The sequence below is a fragment of the Mirounga angustirostris genome, unplaced genomic scaffold (genome assembly GCF_029215605.1).
Source record: "Mirounga angustirostris isolate CCGP_5_RB_7025 unplaced genomic scaffold, mMirAng1.0.hap1 SCAF_5, whole genome shotgun sequence".
In the NCBI taxonomy this organism is placed as follows: domain Eukaryota; kingdom Metazoa; phylum Chordata; class Mammalia; order Carnivora; family Phocidae; genus Mirounga; species Mirounga angustirostris.
In genome coordinates this window covers 159,401,578-159,416,121 of record NW_026991713.1, presented here as the reverse complement: position 1 = coordinate 159,416,121, position 14,544 = coordinate 159,401,578, and the positions used below count along the sequence as shown (strand labels likewise).

At 50.5% G+C, this 14,544-nt stretch overlaps 2 protein-coding genes across 6 annotated transcripts in view; one reads left to right on the top strand and one right to left on the bottom strand.

The window, feature by feature from the left end:
• Nucleotides 1-2,052: 2,052 nt before the first annotated feature.
• LOC135364560 (thyroid receptor-interacting protein 11-like) lies at nucleotides 2,053-6,588 on the bottom strand. Its single transcript, XM_064592829.1, has one exon. The coding sequence runs from the start codon at nucleotides 6,435-6,437 to the stop codon at nucleotides 2,565-2,567; it is 3,873 nt and encodes a 1,290-aa protein (XP_064448899.1). The 5' UTR covers nucleotides 6,438-6,588; the 3' UTR covers nucleotides 2,053-2,564.
• A 612-nt stretch (nucleotides 6,589-7,200) lies between these two features.
• Nucleotides 7,201-14,544, top strand: part of ARHGAP17 (Rho GTPase activating protein 17) — an 89,182-nt gene continuing 81,838 nt past the window's right edge. For 2 of the 5 annotated variants that reach the window (XR_010411928.1, XM_064592831.1), the window contains exon 1: nucleotides 7,201-7,510. Coding sequence is in view for 4 of the 5 variants with exons in the window: in XM_064592831.1 (XP_064448901.1) it covers nucleotides 7,458-7,510 (53 nt within the window). In the remaining variant the exon portion in view is untranslated. The remainder of the gene's footprint in view (nucleotides 7,511-14,544) is intronic. The other 3 variants (XM_064592832.1, XM_064592830.1, XM_064592833.1) reach the window with 3 other exon arrangements.

The window sequence follows — 14,544 nt, the reverse complement described above, 5'->3', positions numbered from 1 at the left end:
AATAGGAAGTGTTGTCTTGGCATCAGGGAACATCAGAGAGCCTCCAATGGCCTCATTCAATGTTCCCTTCCCCCTCTGCTCCCACAGATCAGGTCTCCTGGCCAAACGACCTTCCTTATCCCAGGGACCAGGCACAGTTTCTCCCCAAGGAGTAAGGTCCATTTCCCTGACAGTGTGTGCAATTATCCAGCAAGTCAATCATTCCCTCCTGCAGGAAGTAAGGCTCACCTTCACTCTCTGGTTACTACAAGGTCTGCCCCCCCACAGCCCTTGTTCATTCTGATCCCAGGTAAAACCCCCTTGTGACCCTGCATGGTGTGGGCCACGAGTAGACATGGGTAATAAATTAGTGTCGAGCTCATCTGTTCAGCATCCGGACATCCCATAACTTTAGGGTGGGAATCACTCCCTTTACCAACGGGTGAAGAGGAGAAAAATGAAATCCTTCCGCTCTGTACCTTTGTCCAGGCACAATGATGAGGCTCATGCACTTGGAAGTTATTTGGATAATAATGTATTTGGGGCTTGTAAGAATTCATCTGGGGCTAAAGGGCAGCCTGTATGTGAATGATGAGCAGGAGGGAAGGCTGCAAAAGCAAGGGCTTGGATGGTCTCTTAAAGGTCAAACTCCAAGCAATGAGGGAACCCCCAAATAATGGCAGCAGGGAAGTAACATCAGATTTTCATCTCAGTTTGCCCCGACAGCAGCGTGGAGAATGGATTCAAAGGAGGCTGAGAGTGGAACCAGCAAGATTGGTAGGCAGTCTACTGCACTAGTCTGTGCAAGAGACAGGAATAGATGAGAGCACTGGCAACAGAAATGGAGGGAAGGAATGAGGTCTTTAAAGAAGTCTGAATGGGGGGCGCTGGGTGGCTCAGTCGGTTTAACGTCTGCCTTCGGCTTGGGTCATGATCCCAAGGTCCCGGGAATTAAGCATTACATCGGGCTCCCTGCTCAGCAAGGGACCTGCTACTCCTCCCTCTACCACCCCCTCCCCGCCTGTGCTCTCCTGCTCTCTGTGTCAAATAAATAAAATCTTTTTAAAAAAGAAGATAAGAAGTCTGAATGAATTGTTTCCAGAGTACAATGGAGCAATTAGCCTTGAACTACAAATGAAGATTTGGAGTGGCTTTTGAGGAAATGAACAAGGGAGTGGACCGTGGACATTTTGGGTAAAAACTGCTTAAATGTTAATCGATAGGAGCTAGTTAAATAATTTAGGGTTGATCCATAAACTTTGGGTTTTCATTTAAAGAATTAGATGGAATTCATTCACATTTCTAAAGATCTCTAAAGCAGAGTGAATAAAAAAAAAAGCAAGTCACAGGATACTATACTCCCAAATAGACAAATATACATGTATTTCTAAAAAGCTGGAGCGAAATCAGGTTACCCATAGAGTGGTTTCCCAGACAACAGAAAAGGAAATGATAAAAAATATATATAAAATAAAAAATAAAAAAAAGAAAGAGGAATGGACTTAGCTGGGAAAACCGAATTGCATTTTTTAAAAAAATTATATTCTTGTCCAGTCACGCTATTCATCTCATTTCCCATACAAGGAGTGTGTGCTCCTGTATTTGATAAGTTTGGAACATTAAAACAAGTTGATGTGTTCCTTACCCAAGATATATGTAGATACCTGCTCCTTGTGAAAACATTAAAGCAATACAAACAATATTTTAAGTATCCTTTGACCACAGCCTCCAACCTCACCAATGTCTACTCTCATAAGAAGTTACCATTGTTGGGACACCTAGGTGGCTCAGTCAGTTAAGCATCTGCCTTTGCCTCAGGTCATGATCCCAGGATCCTGGGAACGGGTCCCATATCAGGCTCCCTACTCAGTGGAGAGCCTCCTTCTCTCTCTCCCTTTCTGCTCCCCCGCTTGTGTGTTCTCTCTGTCAAATAAATAAATAAACTCTTAAAAGAAGACACCACTGTTTTCATTTTGGTGAATACTTCTGTAGTCATTAAAAGATCCCTTTTTCTGTTAAGTCATAAAAGAATATTTTTATTAAGCTGAAAGCAAAACTGCAAATATATTACGTTTTGCAAAAGGACATTTTGGGATAAGGTAAACACACAGAGTGACTTGGGGTCTTCCGAGCACTGTCTCATCTCTGGCTTGAGAATCCTCTATTTCTCTGAGAGGCCTCTGGCCGCCATTCCAACCTTCTCGGCAGGTGACAGTATTTGGGGTGCGTACGTGGGCAAAGCATCAGTGACGGCATTTAGAAGAAGGTGCTCCGATCCATCCGTTTCCGGTCCAGGTGGGCTAATAAGAGACACAGTTGTGGTGCGGGGCTTCACATCTTTTTTCCGGGATGTGGATGCTAGGGTAGTGTTCAGACCTGCTGGGCCTTGTTTCATAGCCAGTTTTCCCCTTCCTCCGGAATCTGGGGGCTTCACGTCATGAGCAGAGGGCTTTGGTGGTGGCAAAGCTGAATGAGATTCCGCTTCTAGAAACTGGACGAAAAGTCCTGAAAAAAATTCTTGGCCATAGGTCGGTGATTTGGCTTCACAGGTGTGTTGGGGGCGCTTTTGGATCCAGGCCCCCGACTCATCCGCTGGTAACACCACCTGGCCCTTCACTGAACAGCTGCCACATCTGGTCTTCTCGAATCCCCAGCATGCTTCCCATCAACCTTAAGGCTTCCTGCCGTTCAGCGTCAGGGGCTTGGAAAGATCCCAGGAAGAGTCTCCTTAGTAGGGTTTTGTCCACCATTCCTTCGGACTTACTGACCAAGTTCATCAGTTTCTTCTGTGTGTCCTCCAGGATTTCCTGCTGGACCTCATTCTGTTTCTGGAATTCTTGGAGTTGGTCTTCCTTCAGCTCCAAGTCAGCATTTGTTTTATGTAATCGTCCCTGCAATGACTTCAGTTTTCCTTCGAGGCTGTCTGCCTTTTCCATCCATTCGGCGAGTTCCAACTTGAGGTCAGCTAGGATGTGACCATACTGCTTTCCTTCTTCCTGTGAGGCAGCAAGCTGGAGCGCGGTGTCCTCTTTCTGCTGGGTCACCACGTGCAGTTGCTCCTGCAGCGACTCTACCTGCAGACTGGCTCCTCGGCTGGCATTTTCCATGGCAGTGGAAGACAAAACGAGTCTTCCCTGCAAGACCGTCACTTCCTTCCTGAGTTGAGCCACTTTGTCTTCTGAGGCCAGAGCTTCCCGGCGATGAGCGTCTTCGGCTTCTAGAGCGAGGTGTCGCCGTCTCTCCAGCTCCTGGGTTAGGCGTAATTCGCTCTCACGTAAATGGCGAACCTCCTTCTGGAGGGCACAGGTTTCCATTTGTTTCTGTGTCAGGGCCAACAGGACTTCATCTCTCCCCTGTTGGCACAGAACTGTCTTTCCCTGCATTGATGGAACTGCACTGACCGGCCGGTTCAATACCCCGGTCTCGTGCTCTTCTCTCTCTTGCGATAGTTGCTCCAAAGCAAGTGCCTTCTCTTTCATCGCAGCACCCTGGGATTCCTCCTCTCTCCGCATCACTGAAAGCAGCCTATCTGTCTCTTGCAATGCCTCATCTCCCACTGCCTTTTCTCGAGAGTTTTCCTCGACTTTTGCATTTTCCTCTCTCGGTTGACACACATCCATTTCCAACTCTGCTATTCTCTCCTTCAGATTGGTGACCGTCTGCCTCAAAAGTTCATTTTCACTCACTTGGCTACGGAAGTTCTCCTGCAAAGAAAGCAAGTCCTCACTTTTCGCTTGGATTCGGAGCTCCTGATCCCGAATGAAGTTTTGTAGAACGGCCTGTTTCTCCTTCAGCTGCTCGATGTCGGAATCCCTGTGTTCCTGTTCTGGGCCTTCTCCTTCCCACGTGGCAGCCACTGAATCAGTCCATCTCTGCTTATCTTCCTGGAGGGTTCGAATCATCCTATCTTTTTCTTGCATTGATTTTCTCAGCTCTTCTACCTCCACTTGGAGCAACTGAGAAGCCTCACCCACTCTGTCAAATTTCACGGGCTCCAGAGAGTCCGCTGACTCTGAGCAGTCGGGGGAGGGCTCGAGGAAAATCACGTCCAGTTTCCCTAGAAGGAGATCCTTGGCATTGCAAAGCTCCCCGATGCTGAGCTGAATTTGTGCCAGTTCCTTCTCTAAATGTTGTAATTTTATTTCATTGCCTTTGTACGTCTGCATCAGGTCACTAGAGGTCGTCGGTAGTTCAGAATCCTTCTCGCTGCTGGTGAAAGCCCGCGCCTGGAATTGTGCCAGCTCTCTCTCAAGCTGGGGTGACTCACGCTTCATATTTTGGACTGTGGTCATCACCTGCTGTTTCCACTCTTCCATGATCTTCACTCGCTGTTTTAATGTGTCCCGTTCCTGTAGAAGCTGCTTGAACTGATCCATATGAACGCCTCGAACCTCATTACCAGGGCTGGAGGGTTGCAGGAGTGTCAATAAAGTCTGACATTTCTGACTTAACGCATCCACTTCGAGGTCTTTTTCTCGAACGATGTGTGATAAATTCTGAATCGTTTCTCTAAACATCTCCTGACCTCTACTGTCAATTCTAGTGGACAGTTTTTGATTTTCCTCTTGCATCCGCCGGAGGTCTGCTTCTGTGGCAGCCATCCTATCCGCCATTCTGTCATACTCTGTCCTCAGATTGCTGTTCTCCCTCGTTTTCTCATTTAAGACCGCCAAGACCTGTTCGCTTTTCCAAGCATACTCTTGCAATTGCCGCTGAAGTCGCTCCACGTTCTGGCTGTGAGAAGCCGCAGAGATCCTGCTGGAAAGACCCTGAATCTCCAAGTCTTTCTGCTGGATAATCTGAGTTAGTTTACCAATCTCCTCTTTGGAGAGCCGATCGATCTGTTCCGTCAGTCGGATGTTCTGTTCAGTTAGAAGCTTCATCTCCAGTTCGTGTTCTTTGATTCCTAGGACTGATCTTTGAGTTTCGGCTTCACGTGAATCAAGCTTTTCACTTGCGTTTTGTCTGGGAAGAGGCTGACTGGTTGGGACTTCCACATCATCACAGTCTTCTGTCGGAATGTGCTGGCTTTTGTCAGGCAACCGGGCTTTCATTTGTTCTATCGTGTCCTGCAAATGCTGAATCTCCTCGTCTTTCGCTGAAAGGAGCTGAGCGTGTTCAATATTCATCTGCTCCTGCCGGTATTGGAGCTGCTCCACTTTCTGCTTCTGCTCTTGTAAAGAATGAAGCAGTCCTATCTTCCCCTGCTGCTGGTTGTGAATGATCTTCTGTTGCTCTCTGATTTCCTCCTCGAGATCATCCTTTAACTCCTGGAGTTGAAACACCTCACACTCTAGTTCTATGATCTCGTCTAGGATTTTAGGGTTGAGCGCAGGAACAGAGCGACTCTGTTGTCCTAGGCTCTCCAGTTCTTCTCTCAGGTGAGGATTTTCGCCTGTCACGGATGGGAGACACCTGTCTTTGTCCTCCACGGATGGCTGGGAAATGTCATTGCTTCTGAAGGTTTGCGTAGACTGACCGAATTCCTCCTGAAGCTCTGGACTTCCTGTAAGTTCTTCAATATACATCTCTTTCTCTTTAACGAGTTGTGTCAATCGCTTCTGCTCCTCCAGAGCAGAGGACAGCATTTCCTTCGTTTCTTTATGGTCGGCGTCCATCTGCTCGATCCTCTTTTTGAGGTGTACTATTTCCAGGTCTTTCTCTTGACTGTGTTGAAGGAAATGCACATGCTCTAAAGGGGACAATTCTTTGATAGTTTGCTCATCCTTGTTTGTTTCCTCCAACAGCTTCTTTTCCGCCCGAGCCAATTTTGCTATTAACCGTCCTTTTTCTATTTTTAAAGCCCTCACAGCAGTGTTGTTTTCCAGAGAATCCTCGTTGTTCCGGAGAACAGATTCTTCCAGCTGATGTCTTATATCCTGGAGCGCCAAAACCAACTTTTGGTTTTCTGCTCTGAGATCAGAAGCAACGTTGTTTAAACGGTCATTCAGCCGCTCCATTTCTGCAAGTTGTTGCTTCAACCTTCTAAGCTCAGTTTCCCTTTCTTGAAGTAAGTCATCTTTCCCATGACTGGCAGACTCTTGATGTTGCAGGTCTTCTATCCGTCTTTCATACTCGAGGAGTTGTTTGCGGTGCCTGTCAGTGATGTCGGCCAGTTTTTCTTGATGGACACTGTGCAGTATCGCACATCCGAGTTGATGTTCCTCGATCTCCCTCATCCGCCTCTCTTCTAGGTCCCTGATGGTGCTCTTCAGTTTCCAGATGGCATTGGAGTCTGAGCTATTCGGTCCCTTGGACAAATGTTTCCAAAGTGTAAGATCAGCCTCCAGTCTTTGGATCTCATTGAGGAGTCTATTGATTTCTGTCTGAGATGATATGACATCACCAAAGTCCATGGTGAGATCCGAGTTGGAGCCGGTCAAGGAAGTCTCACTGCCATCCACTCCTCCCTGGGAATGGCCTAGGCCAGAGCCCAGGCCACCAACCCAGGAGCACATCTTCGCGGGTCATATAACTGTCGCGGTCCGCTGTGGAAAAGCGTCCAGCGCAGTCGGACTACCCCGCCAAGTGTCCCAGAACGCCTGCTTGCGCCAGGCTAAGAATCAGAAGACAACAGGCGTTTCTAGGCAAACGCTTGCGTGGGCCCGGCACCCGCCTCCCCTGCGCAGGCCACGTTGCTAGGAAAGCCCGAGACCTTGGGCCTTCCCAAGGCCGACTCTGGCCACCGGTCCCGGTCCCAGCCGCTCAGCCCCACGACTTCCCACGCAGGGCTGGGCCCCTTCCCCTGTTCCCCCTGCTTCCTGGCTGTCCTGGGTGGGCCCCTAGCGAGTGCTCCTGCCTGACTGCCCCCAGGTGCCCGCCCACAGAAAATGCATCTGGCCCTGGACTTGCCCCCTAAGTGGTATCTCGGTGCACAACTCCTGCGGCTTGTGCTTTGCACACAACAGTATCTTTTTAATCGAGGTGAAATGTACACAGTCACACGCATCCATCCACCTAGGAAAGCAAATCCTAGGTGCATTTGACAAATGTCTACACCTGCGCAGAGGCACGGCCCTCAAGGAGACTCTGGGCATTTCCAGCGTCCAGAGCCTCCAGGGTGCCCTGTCCCTCCCTGCCCCGTCAGCCCTGCGGGGACAGCGCGTCCCAAAGCCGGATTTGGCGGTTCCGTGGCTGCCGCATGCGCCGCCCTTCCGCCGCCTCCAGCCCGTGTGCGGCCTAGGCGCGTCAGGCGGTTGCGGGGGCGGCTGCGGGGCCTGGTCAGGGGGTCCCCTGGCCTGTACAGGGCGGCCGCTGTCTCGGGTGGCGGAGGCCCGAGTGGGCACCGCGTCCCCGGCCTGGCGCAGGTCGACCCGCCGCTCCCGCACTGACCCGGCGGGCGGCGCCGCTGGAAGTGACGCGGCGAGGGCGGGGCGCCGGCCTGAGAGCCGCCGCCGCCTGGGCCGGGAAGCGATGTAGCCGCGCCAGGCCGTCCCCCGAGCTGCCCGGCCCGAGCCCCGCGGGCCGCCGCCGCCACCATGAAGAAGCAGTTCAACCGCATGAAGCAGCTGGCCAACCAGACCGTGGGCAGGCGAGTGCGCGGATCCGGGCCCGCAGGGAGTGCGCCGGGTGGCGGCCGGGGTCGCGCCGGGTGGGGACCGGCGTACGGGATCTGAGCCCGGAGGGGTGAAGGGGCCGGGCGCTGGCGGCCCGGCTGCTCTCCGGGTCGCCAGCTCCGGCCCCCTGCCGCCGCCCCGCACCAGGCACGCGGGGTCCGGGCCGGGGGCTGCGCCACGCCGAGGCCTGAAGCCCGGCTCGGAGCCGCCGCCGGAGCTCCCGGGAGCAGCGGGGTGGGTCGGCCTCCCAAGACGGCCCCGGAGCGGGTCCCTGCCGCCCATTGTCCCGGCCCCGCCGAGCACCGCCCTGGGGGAACTGGACCGAGCCTTCCCCTGCCCTCCTCCGGGGTTTGCTCTGGGCGAAAACTCGGGTAACCCGTGAGCCCGAGGCCGAGCGGACGCTGTGCTCTGCGGGCGATGGCCTCAGGCTTTCCGGGTCGCCCCGCCGCTGCAGACCCTCCACCTCCCAGTGCCTCATGGCACTAAATAAGTAAGGGGCCATCAGAGCCCATCGGACCCGCCTACGAGGTTCGGGCGTCCATCCAGGCACTGTAGAGGTGCCGCTGTCTCCAAAGCCGGGCCCCTGTGGACCGGACTGCCCAAGACCTTGACATTGAGAAATTGGGAACTGCGAGGAAAGAATTGTGGAAACGCCTTGGGACGACTTTTAGTTCAATTTTGAATAGCTTTTGAAAAAGCCTTTCTCCCTTTGGATTTGGGAGCCGATTCTTCTCCAGGTTTCTTTGGGGCTGCTTTAATGCTTGACAGGAAACATGATCGATTATGAAATGACAGAATAGACAGGAATTTGTAGACCATCAGGCTGTTGCAACAGGAACCATTGGTGGTTTTGAGAGCTCCTGGAGGTGCTTGTCATGTGCCCCATTATCTGGGGCATATCTTTCAAGGTCTTTTAGGGCAGTTGGCTGTACAGGACCTACTGACTATTTATTCTGGGAAGAGATATGAAAGTGTGAGTTTTTCACAGCTTTTGCTTCTTTTTTTCAACAGTTGAGTCAAAGGGGGAGTTTGGTTTGACCAAAGCACGTGGAGATAGTTCTTTTTGTGTGTGTACCAAAATGCTTTTACTTCCCCTCCCGTTTTCTAAATTTGCTTTTTACTGTTTCGGTTCCCCCCACCTCCCCACCCCCTAACTTTTTGCTTAGTGGCTTAGTTTTTTTGTTCAGTTTTGTTGCTACGCCACCCTATTATCTTAGTGTGCATTTATCCAGAGTTGATGCCTGTCCCCTAAACCCTAGCAGTGCCTACTTTTCTGTCATTTGTAGGAAAATGATAGAAATAATGCTGAGAGTGTGGTAGACAGGGTGGTAGTGGCGGCCAATATTTCATCGGAGATCTGTAAATGAATTCTAAGATAATTCCTTGTGAGTTTTCTTACCCCCGCCCTCCTTTATATTCTTAGTAATATGCCTTGTGAAATCAATATTCGGTGAGTGTCAAGACAGATTTGTTACATTGCCTTTCTGGCCTGTTTATACACTGTCAGGAAAGTGGTGTTTGCTCTTTTTGCTCAAAGTTCTGAGGCTTTTATTTTATTTATTTATTTGACAGAGAGAGCACAAGTAGGGGGAGCTGCAGGAGGAGAGGAGGAAGCTGACTCCTCACTGAGCAGGGAGCCTGACCTGGGGCCCTATCCCAGGACGATGGGATCATGACCTGAGCCGAAGGCAGATGCTTAACCGACTGAGCCACCCAGATGCCCCAGTTCTGAGCCTTTTCAAGCTACCAAGCCAGGCAGGGTCTCTGGCCCCAGTTCCTCTGTAGCAGCTTCTCTCTTCACACTTGGATTCTGGCCATAGGTGCCCCACTTTTAGTTTCCAGAGCAGGCCGAGCCTTCTTACCCATTAGTCTCTACCTGCAATTCTCTGGAGCCCCTTTCACTGCACCAGCCCTGTAGCTGCCTTCTACTCATTCTTCAGCTCTCCACGCAAAGGTGTCTGCCTCTAAGAGGCCTTCCCTGATGCTCCAACACAGACTGGATGGCCCCAGCCCGGGGAAGTTTCAGAAGTCCACACAGCACCTCATTTTCTATAATGCAGTGGCCATTTTCCTTGTTACTGTTCTCCAGTAAATGAAATGCCTTGAGAGAGCCCTTGCTGTCTTTCTCTTTCATTTCCCAGCGTCTGCTGTGGTGCCTCGCATAGGGTAGAAACTCCATAAAGATTGTCACATCTAGTGTAGATCTAGTTCTTACCAGATCGCCCTGGCAGTGTGAGCCCAAGCATGGGAAAATGAAAACTGGATAGAGTCAATGGTGATTCATACTGGGACTGTAATTCTGGCCCTGACCTTTGACTCTGTTTGAAAATCTTTATTGCTTGATGCCAGTGGAAGCCGAGGCTATTACAGAGCTATGAAGGGTGTGGCAGTTACGCTTCCCAAATCAAAACTTTTTCTGGGGGAGCTTTTGGTTCAGTGCTGTCGATTTCCTCGACACATTTGTATTTCTTCCACTCAAGTCATTGTAAAAGCCTCGGGAGGGAACACGGAGGCAGGAGAGAGCCTAGAATTGTGATTGTGTGTTATCGTGCTATTGGTAGACATCAGAAGCAGGATTCTGGGTGCATTCAACACAAGAGGAAGGCTAGAAGGCAAAGAAGGTCCCCTGCACCCACGAGTGAAGTCATGTGTGTGAATGGCATGCCCATCCTGTGTGTTATCCATTCATAGAGCATTGCAAGGCCACGTTCTCGTCCCAAGATCAAGGACCTTGTGAGCAACCCCACAGTGAGGTTCCGTGGGACGAACATGGGGGAGAAGCAGGAATGGCTGGAAGGAGGGAGTCCTCATGATGCGATGTATTTCCAATGGGAGGATGAATGTGTTTCAGCAGACGTTTTGTGTATCACAGGCACCACGCTAATGCGGTGGTCTCATGACAGGGGTGTCCCAGAGAAGAGAATTAGGATGGTTGATTGATTCATCAAGGGGCACTTGTTGAGCCCACACTGTGTGCCACTGTTCAAGGTATTAAAGATTCAAAAGTGAACACAACCCAGTTTCTGCCCTGAAGGGGCTCAATAGATTTGTGGAAGAGATAGACAAACAAGAAATAATTATAGACCATGAGATAAGTGCTTAGAGAGGGATCGCTAATACAGTGAGCAACACTCCACTCTCAGTGGATGGAGAGAGGTACCAAATCCAAACCAGCAAACCAGGAGAAAATTGGAGCAGAGCCTTTCCCCCCATCTGTAAGCACTTCTTTCAACTTTCTCTCCTATTGATTAGGTCTCCTTTGCTTGTAAGAGAACCCAACCCGAATTGCCTTAAGCCAAGATGGGAATTTCATTAGCTCGTATGTGACCCACAGAGTCCAAAAGGGAGTATGGCTGCAGCCAGGGCTAGATCCAGGGGTTCCACTCTCTAGATAGGCTGTGTCCACAAGGGGACATCCCCGCCCCCACCCAGTTGTCCCTCCTCCTCAGTTCAAGTCCCAGAGGGACAGAGACTACTTTTCACTGTGGCCAGAGCCCCAGGATTGACTCTGAATGTGTCCAGCTGGGTCCCATGCCTTGCCCTGGAAATGGGAATGGAGTCAGCCCCACCTAAACCACAGGGACTGGGAATGGGGGGGACTGCTGGCCCCCCAGAGAACACTGGGTGCTGTTACCAGCAGGAGGTGAGAAGGAGTGCTGGTCAGGATACAGTAAGTAGCATGTCCTGTCTTTTGTAGTCCTGCTCTAAAAAGAAAGATGTATTTTGAAAATCCCCAGTGCAGACAGATAATCCATCAGATGCAGGTGGTTCTTTTGGGGGAGGTGATAGCCTCAGTGGAGGAAGGTGTATACCGAGGTGAGAGAACCCAGAGACGTTGAGTTTGCGAGGTAGAAGTGTCAAGGAGCAAAAGAATCTGAGCCACCACCTGGGAGAGTTGATGACCTAGGTGAGGCTCTGGACGGGAGTGTCTCTTCCGGTGTCGGTTTGTGCCAAGGTCGGAGGACTACTCCCTGCAGGTCCGAATGCTTTCCTAGATAGTAGCCTCTAGAGAAGTCAAGGCTGCGGGCTACTGACAGCAGAGTGACGAACAGTTGAGGGCCAAGGGGGACCTCGCCAGTGTCTGTCTCAAAAGAGGGGCGTGTGGGAATATGGGCCCAGTGTGGCCTGAGCTTTGGAGTTTTCGAAAAAGGCCTGAAATCTGGACTTTGATGAAACTCAGGTGGCATTTAATGCAAATTAAAGCACCACCATGACACCACGTGGGGCTCAACAGAATCTGTCCGTGGCCAGACTTGGTCTGTGTGTGGGTCACCAGTTGGCATTTGCGTGTGTAAAAGGATAGGGAGGTGAAGGATTCCTGTTACAATTTTCCTTTTCTCTCCTGTACCTTACCCTCATACCACTGCACTCTCAGGTCTTGGATTTGTGGAAGAGCTTGGTCTTTCCTTTTCAGAAATCTTTCAAAGATCTGATAGTCATACTCGTCAGTACTTCTCTAGTGGGTTAGCTTCCCACGTGCTGTCCCAGAGCACCTGGCTTGGTTCTCGCCTACTGGTGCTTATCATTTCTAGGTTATGAGGAAGGAAAAATGGCTTGCCAAGTATGCCCAGCTACTCAGTGGCCGAGGCAGGACTCGGGGCCAGGGCTTCTGATTCCGCATCCCACGTGTTTCTGAGGACAGACCCTGGGCTGGCTGCCTTTTCACCTGATTCACCAGGAAAGGGTTAATGTGGATTCAGTGTCTTTGGTGCTGGCTGAGCTGCTGGGCTAGAGGCTTTGCGTAAATGATCTCACTGCCTTCTCCACAGCAAGTCCCAAAGGTGATGTTGTTTATTCCTGGTTGAATGATGAGGAAGGGAGGACTCAAAAGAGGTCATCAGGCTAGTTCATGGCAGAGCTGTCATGAACCAGAAACCAGGTCTGGTATTCCAAATCAGCCGTAAGTCTGGACTTCACGTGGGCAAGTCTTCTTGGAGAAACCCCATTTGGAGTTATGTGGGACGCTTTCATAAAATCCTGGAAGCTCAGAGTTGGATGTTGCTCTAGTCCAGTAGCTCCTACCAGAGATGGTCCCCCAGGGGCATGTGGCAATGTCCAGAGACATGTTTGTTGGTAGGACTTGGGTTGGGGGGCAGGGTACTCCCAGCATCTGCTGAGAGAGGCCAGGGATACTGCTGACCATCCTACCATGCACAGGACCGCCTCGCCACACAGAATGATCTGGTCCTAAATGTCAAGAGTGTTGTGGTTGGGAAACCCTGGTCTAGTCCTTTTACATTCTCAATAGGCGAATGGTCAAAACCAAAGATTTAAACTGTTTGCTTGCAGGGCATCGATATGTTGTTTGGTTGAATTCTTAAGTATGTATTTGTTTCAATCCTTGGCCCATATTTAAAGATTCAGTGTTTTCCCATGAAAACCTGGATTTCCAGGTTCTTCTACCACCATGAAGACCTGGCGATGGCAGGAGTTGCTCCCTCGTACAAGCAGTAGTGGTGAGTAGCTGCTGTCCGCTCTGGACTGACGTCAGCCATCCATTTTGCCCCACTCCCTACTGCCTTGCTTTCCTGTGTTACATTCCTTGCAGACCCCTCCCTGATCACAGAAATCTAATGACCTTCCCCAGGAGCAGAAGCCTCACTGCCTCCCGAGGTAGTCCATTGTATTAGGGGCAACGCAGATTCTCACAGCGAGTCAAATCATCTCTGCGGTTAAGCATCTGCCTTCGGCTCAGGTCATGATCTCAGGGTCGTGGGATCGAGCCCCGCATCGGGCTCCCTGCTTGGCGGGGAGCCTGCTTCTCCCTCTCCCTCTGCCTGTTGCTCCCCCTCCTTGTGCTTGTGCGCTCTCTCTCTGTCAAATAAGTAAATAGAACCTTTAAAAATAATAAAATGCATCTCTGCCTGAGCATCCCAGGGCAGTCCTCTGGTGCCATGAAGAATCAATCTCTCTTCCGTGAGACAGCCCTTTCTGTATTCAACATCACAAACCATATCCTTCACTTTGTCAGCAGGAACATTCTCCGTCCCTCACCTACTCTACACACTGATTTCCCCAGCCTTTTCCAGGGGAGCTCTGAACAGGATTTCTGAGAAAGGGGAGGTAGCGATGCTTTGTTTGCCTCAATCTGAGTGGATCCCATCCAGCGTCTGCATAGAGCAGAGGGAGAAAGAAATCTGTTATCCTTGCAACTTCTTCTGAGTCTGATCTTGCATGGCCTTGTTACACACTTCACATATTGTGAAATCCTGGAATATCAAACAGCGTATTTATAGGTCCGTGAAAACCCATTGTTCACTGAAACAAAAATGAACCCTAAACAGATGTGGTCCTGTGGCATCAGTTTTACATGTGAAGGCAGCATGTTATTCCCATCTGAAATGATCTCTGTGTTAGTGGCTCCCAGTATGTCCCTGGCAGACCCTCCCACCCCGTCCCCCTGCCCGAGGGACTTGACATTCTGGTGTAGGGTCCCAGAATTAGTATGTGCACCATGCATTCCTGTCAGACTGTAGAAGTTTGGCATATATCATTCTATTTCTGTTTCTCAAATGTAAGTAGATGCCACAGTAATTAATCAAGTATAAATCCATTTAGAGATATTATTACACTCCTATCTGCTTTGTCTCTGTTAAAATAGGAGCCTCTTTTTAAAAAGTTTGGGTTAAGGGGGGCTTAGTCTATGATGTTCCTACCTTTCCAGGGCCCCAGTGATCTGAAGGGCCATTGTATTTGGACAGAGACATGCCCCTACTCTCCTGTTTTCTCAGACCATTCCCCTGGGACCGTACCGCCCGGAGAGCCCATGCTGTTTACTCTCTGGCCCTTTACAGGGAGTGTCTGTGGACACCTGCCCTGGCACATCAAATGCCACGCCACACCTCCTCTGTCATCCCTGAGTACCCCTCTTTCTCCTCCATGTTCTTTAAATTCAGGCTCTCCCTATGATCTGACAGCTCTGCCTCTGGAGCATCTTTGACTCGGTCTCTGCCTCTCGATGGCCTAAGTTCAAGCTTTCATTTTTTTTAAAACCTGGACTCGAAATTGT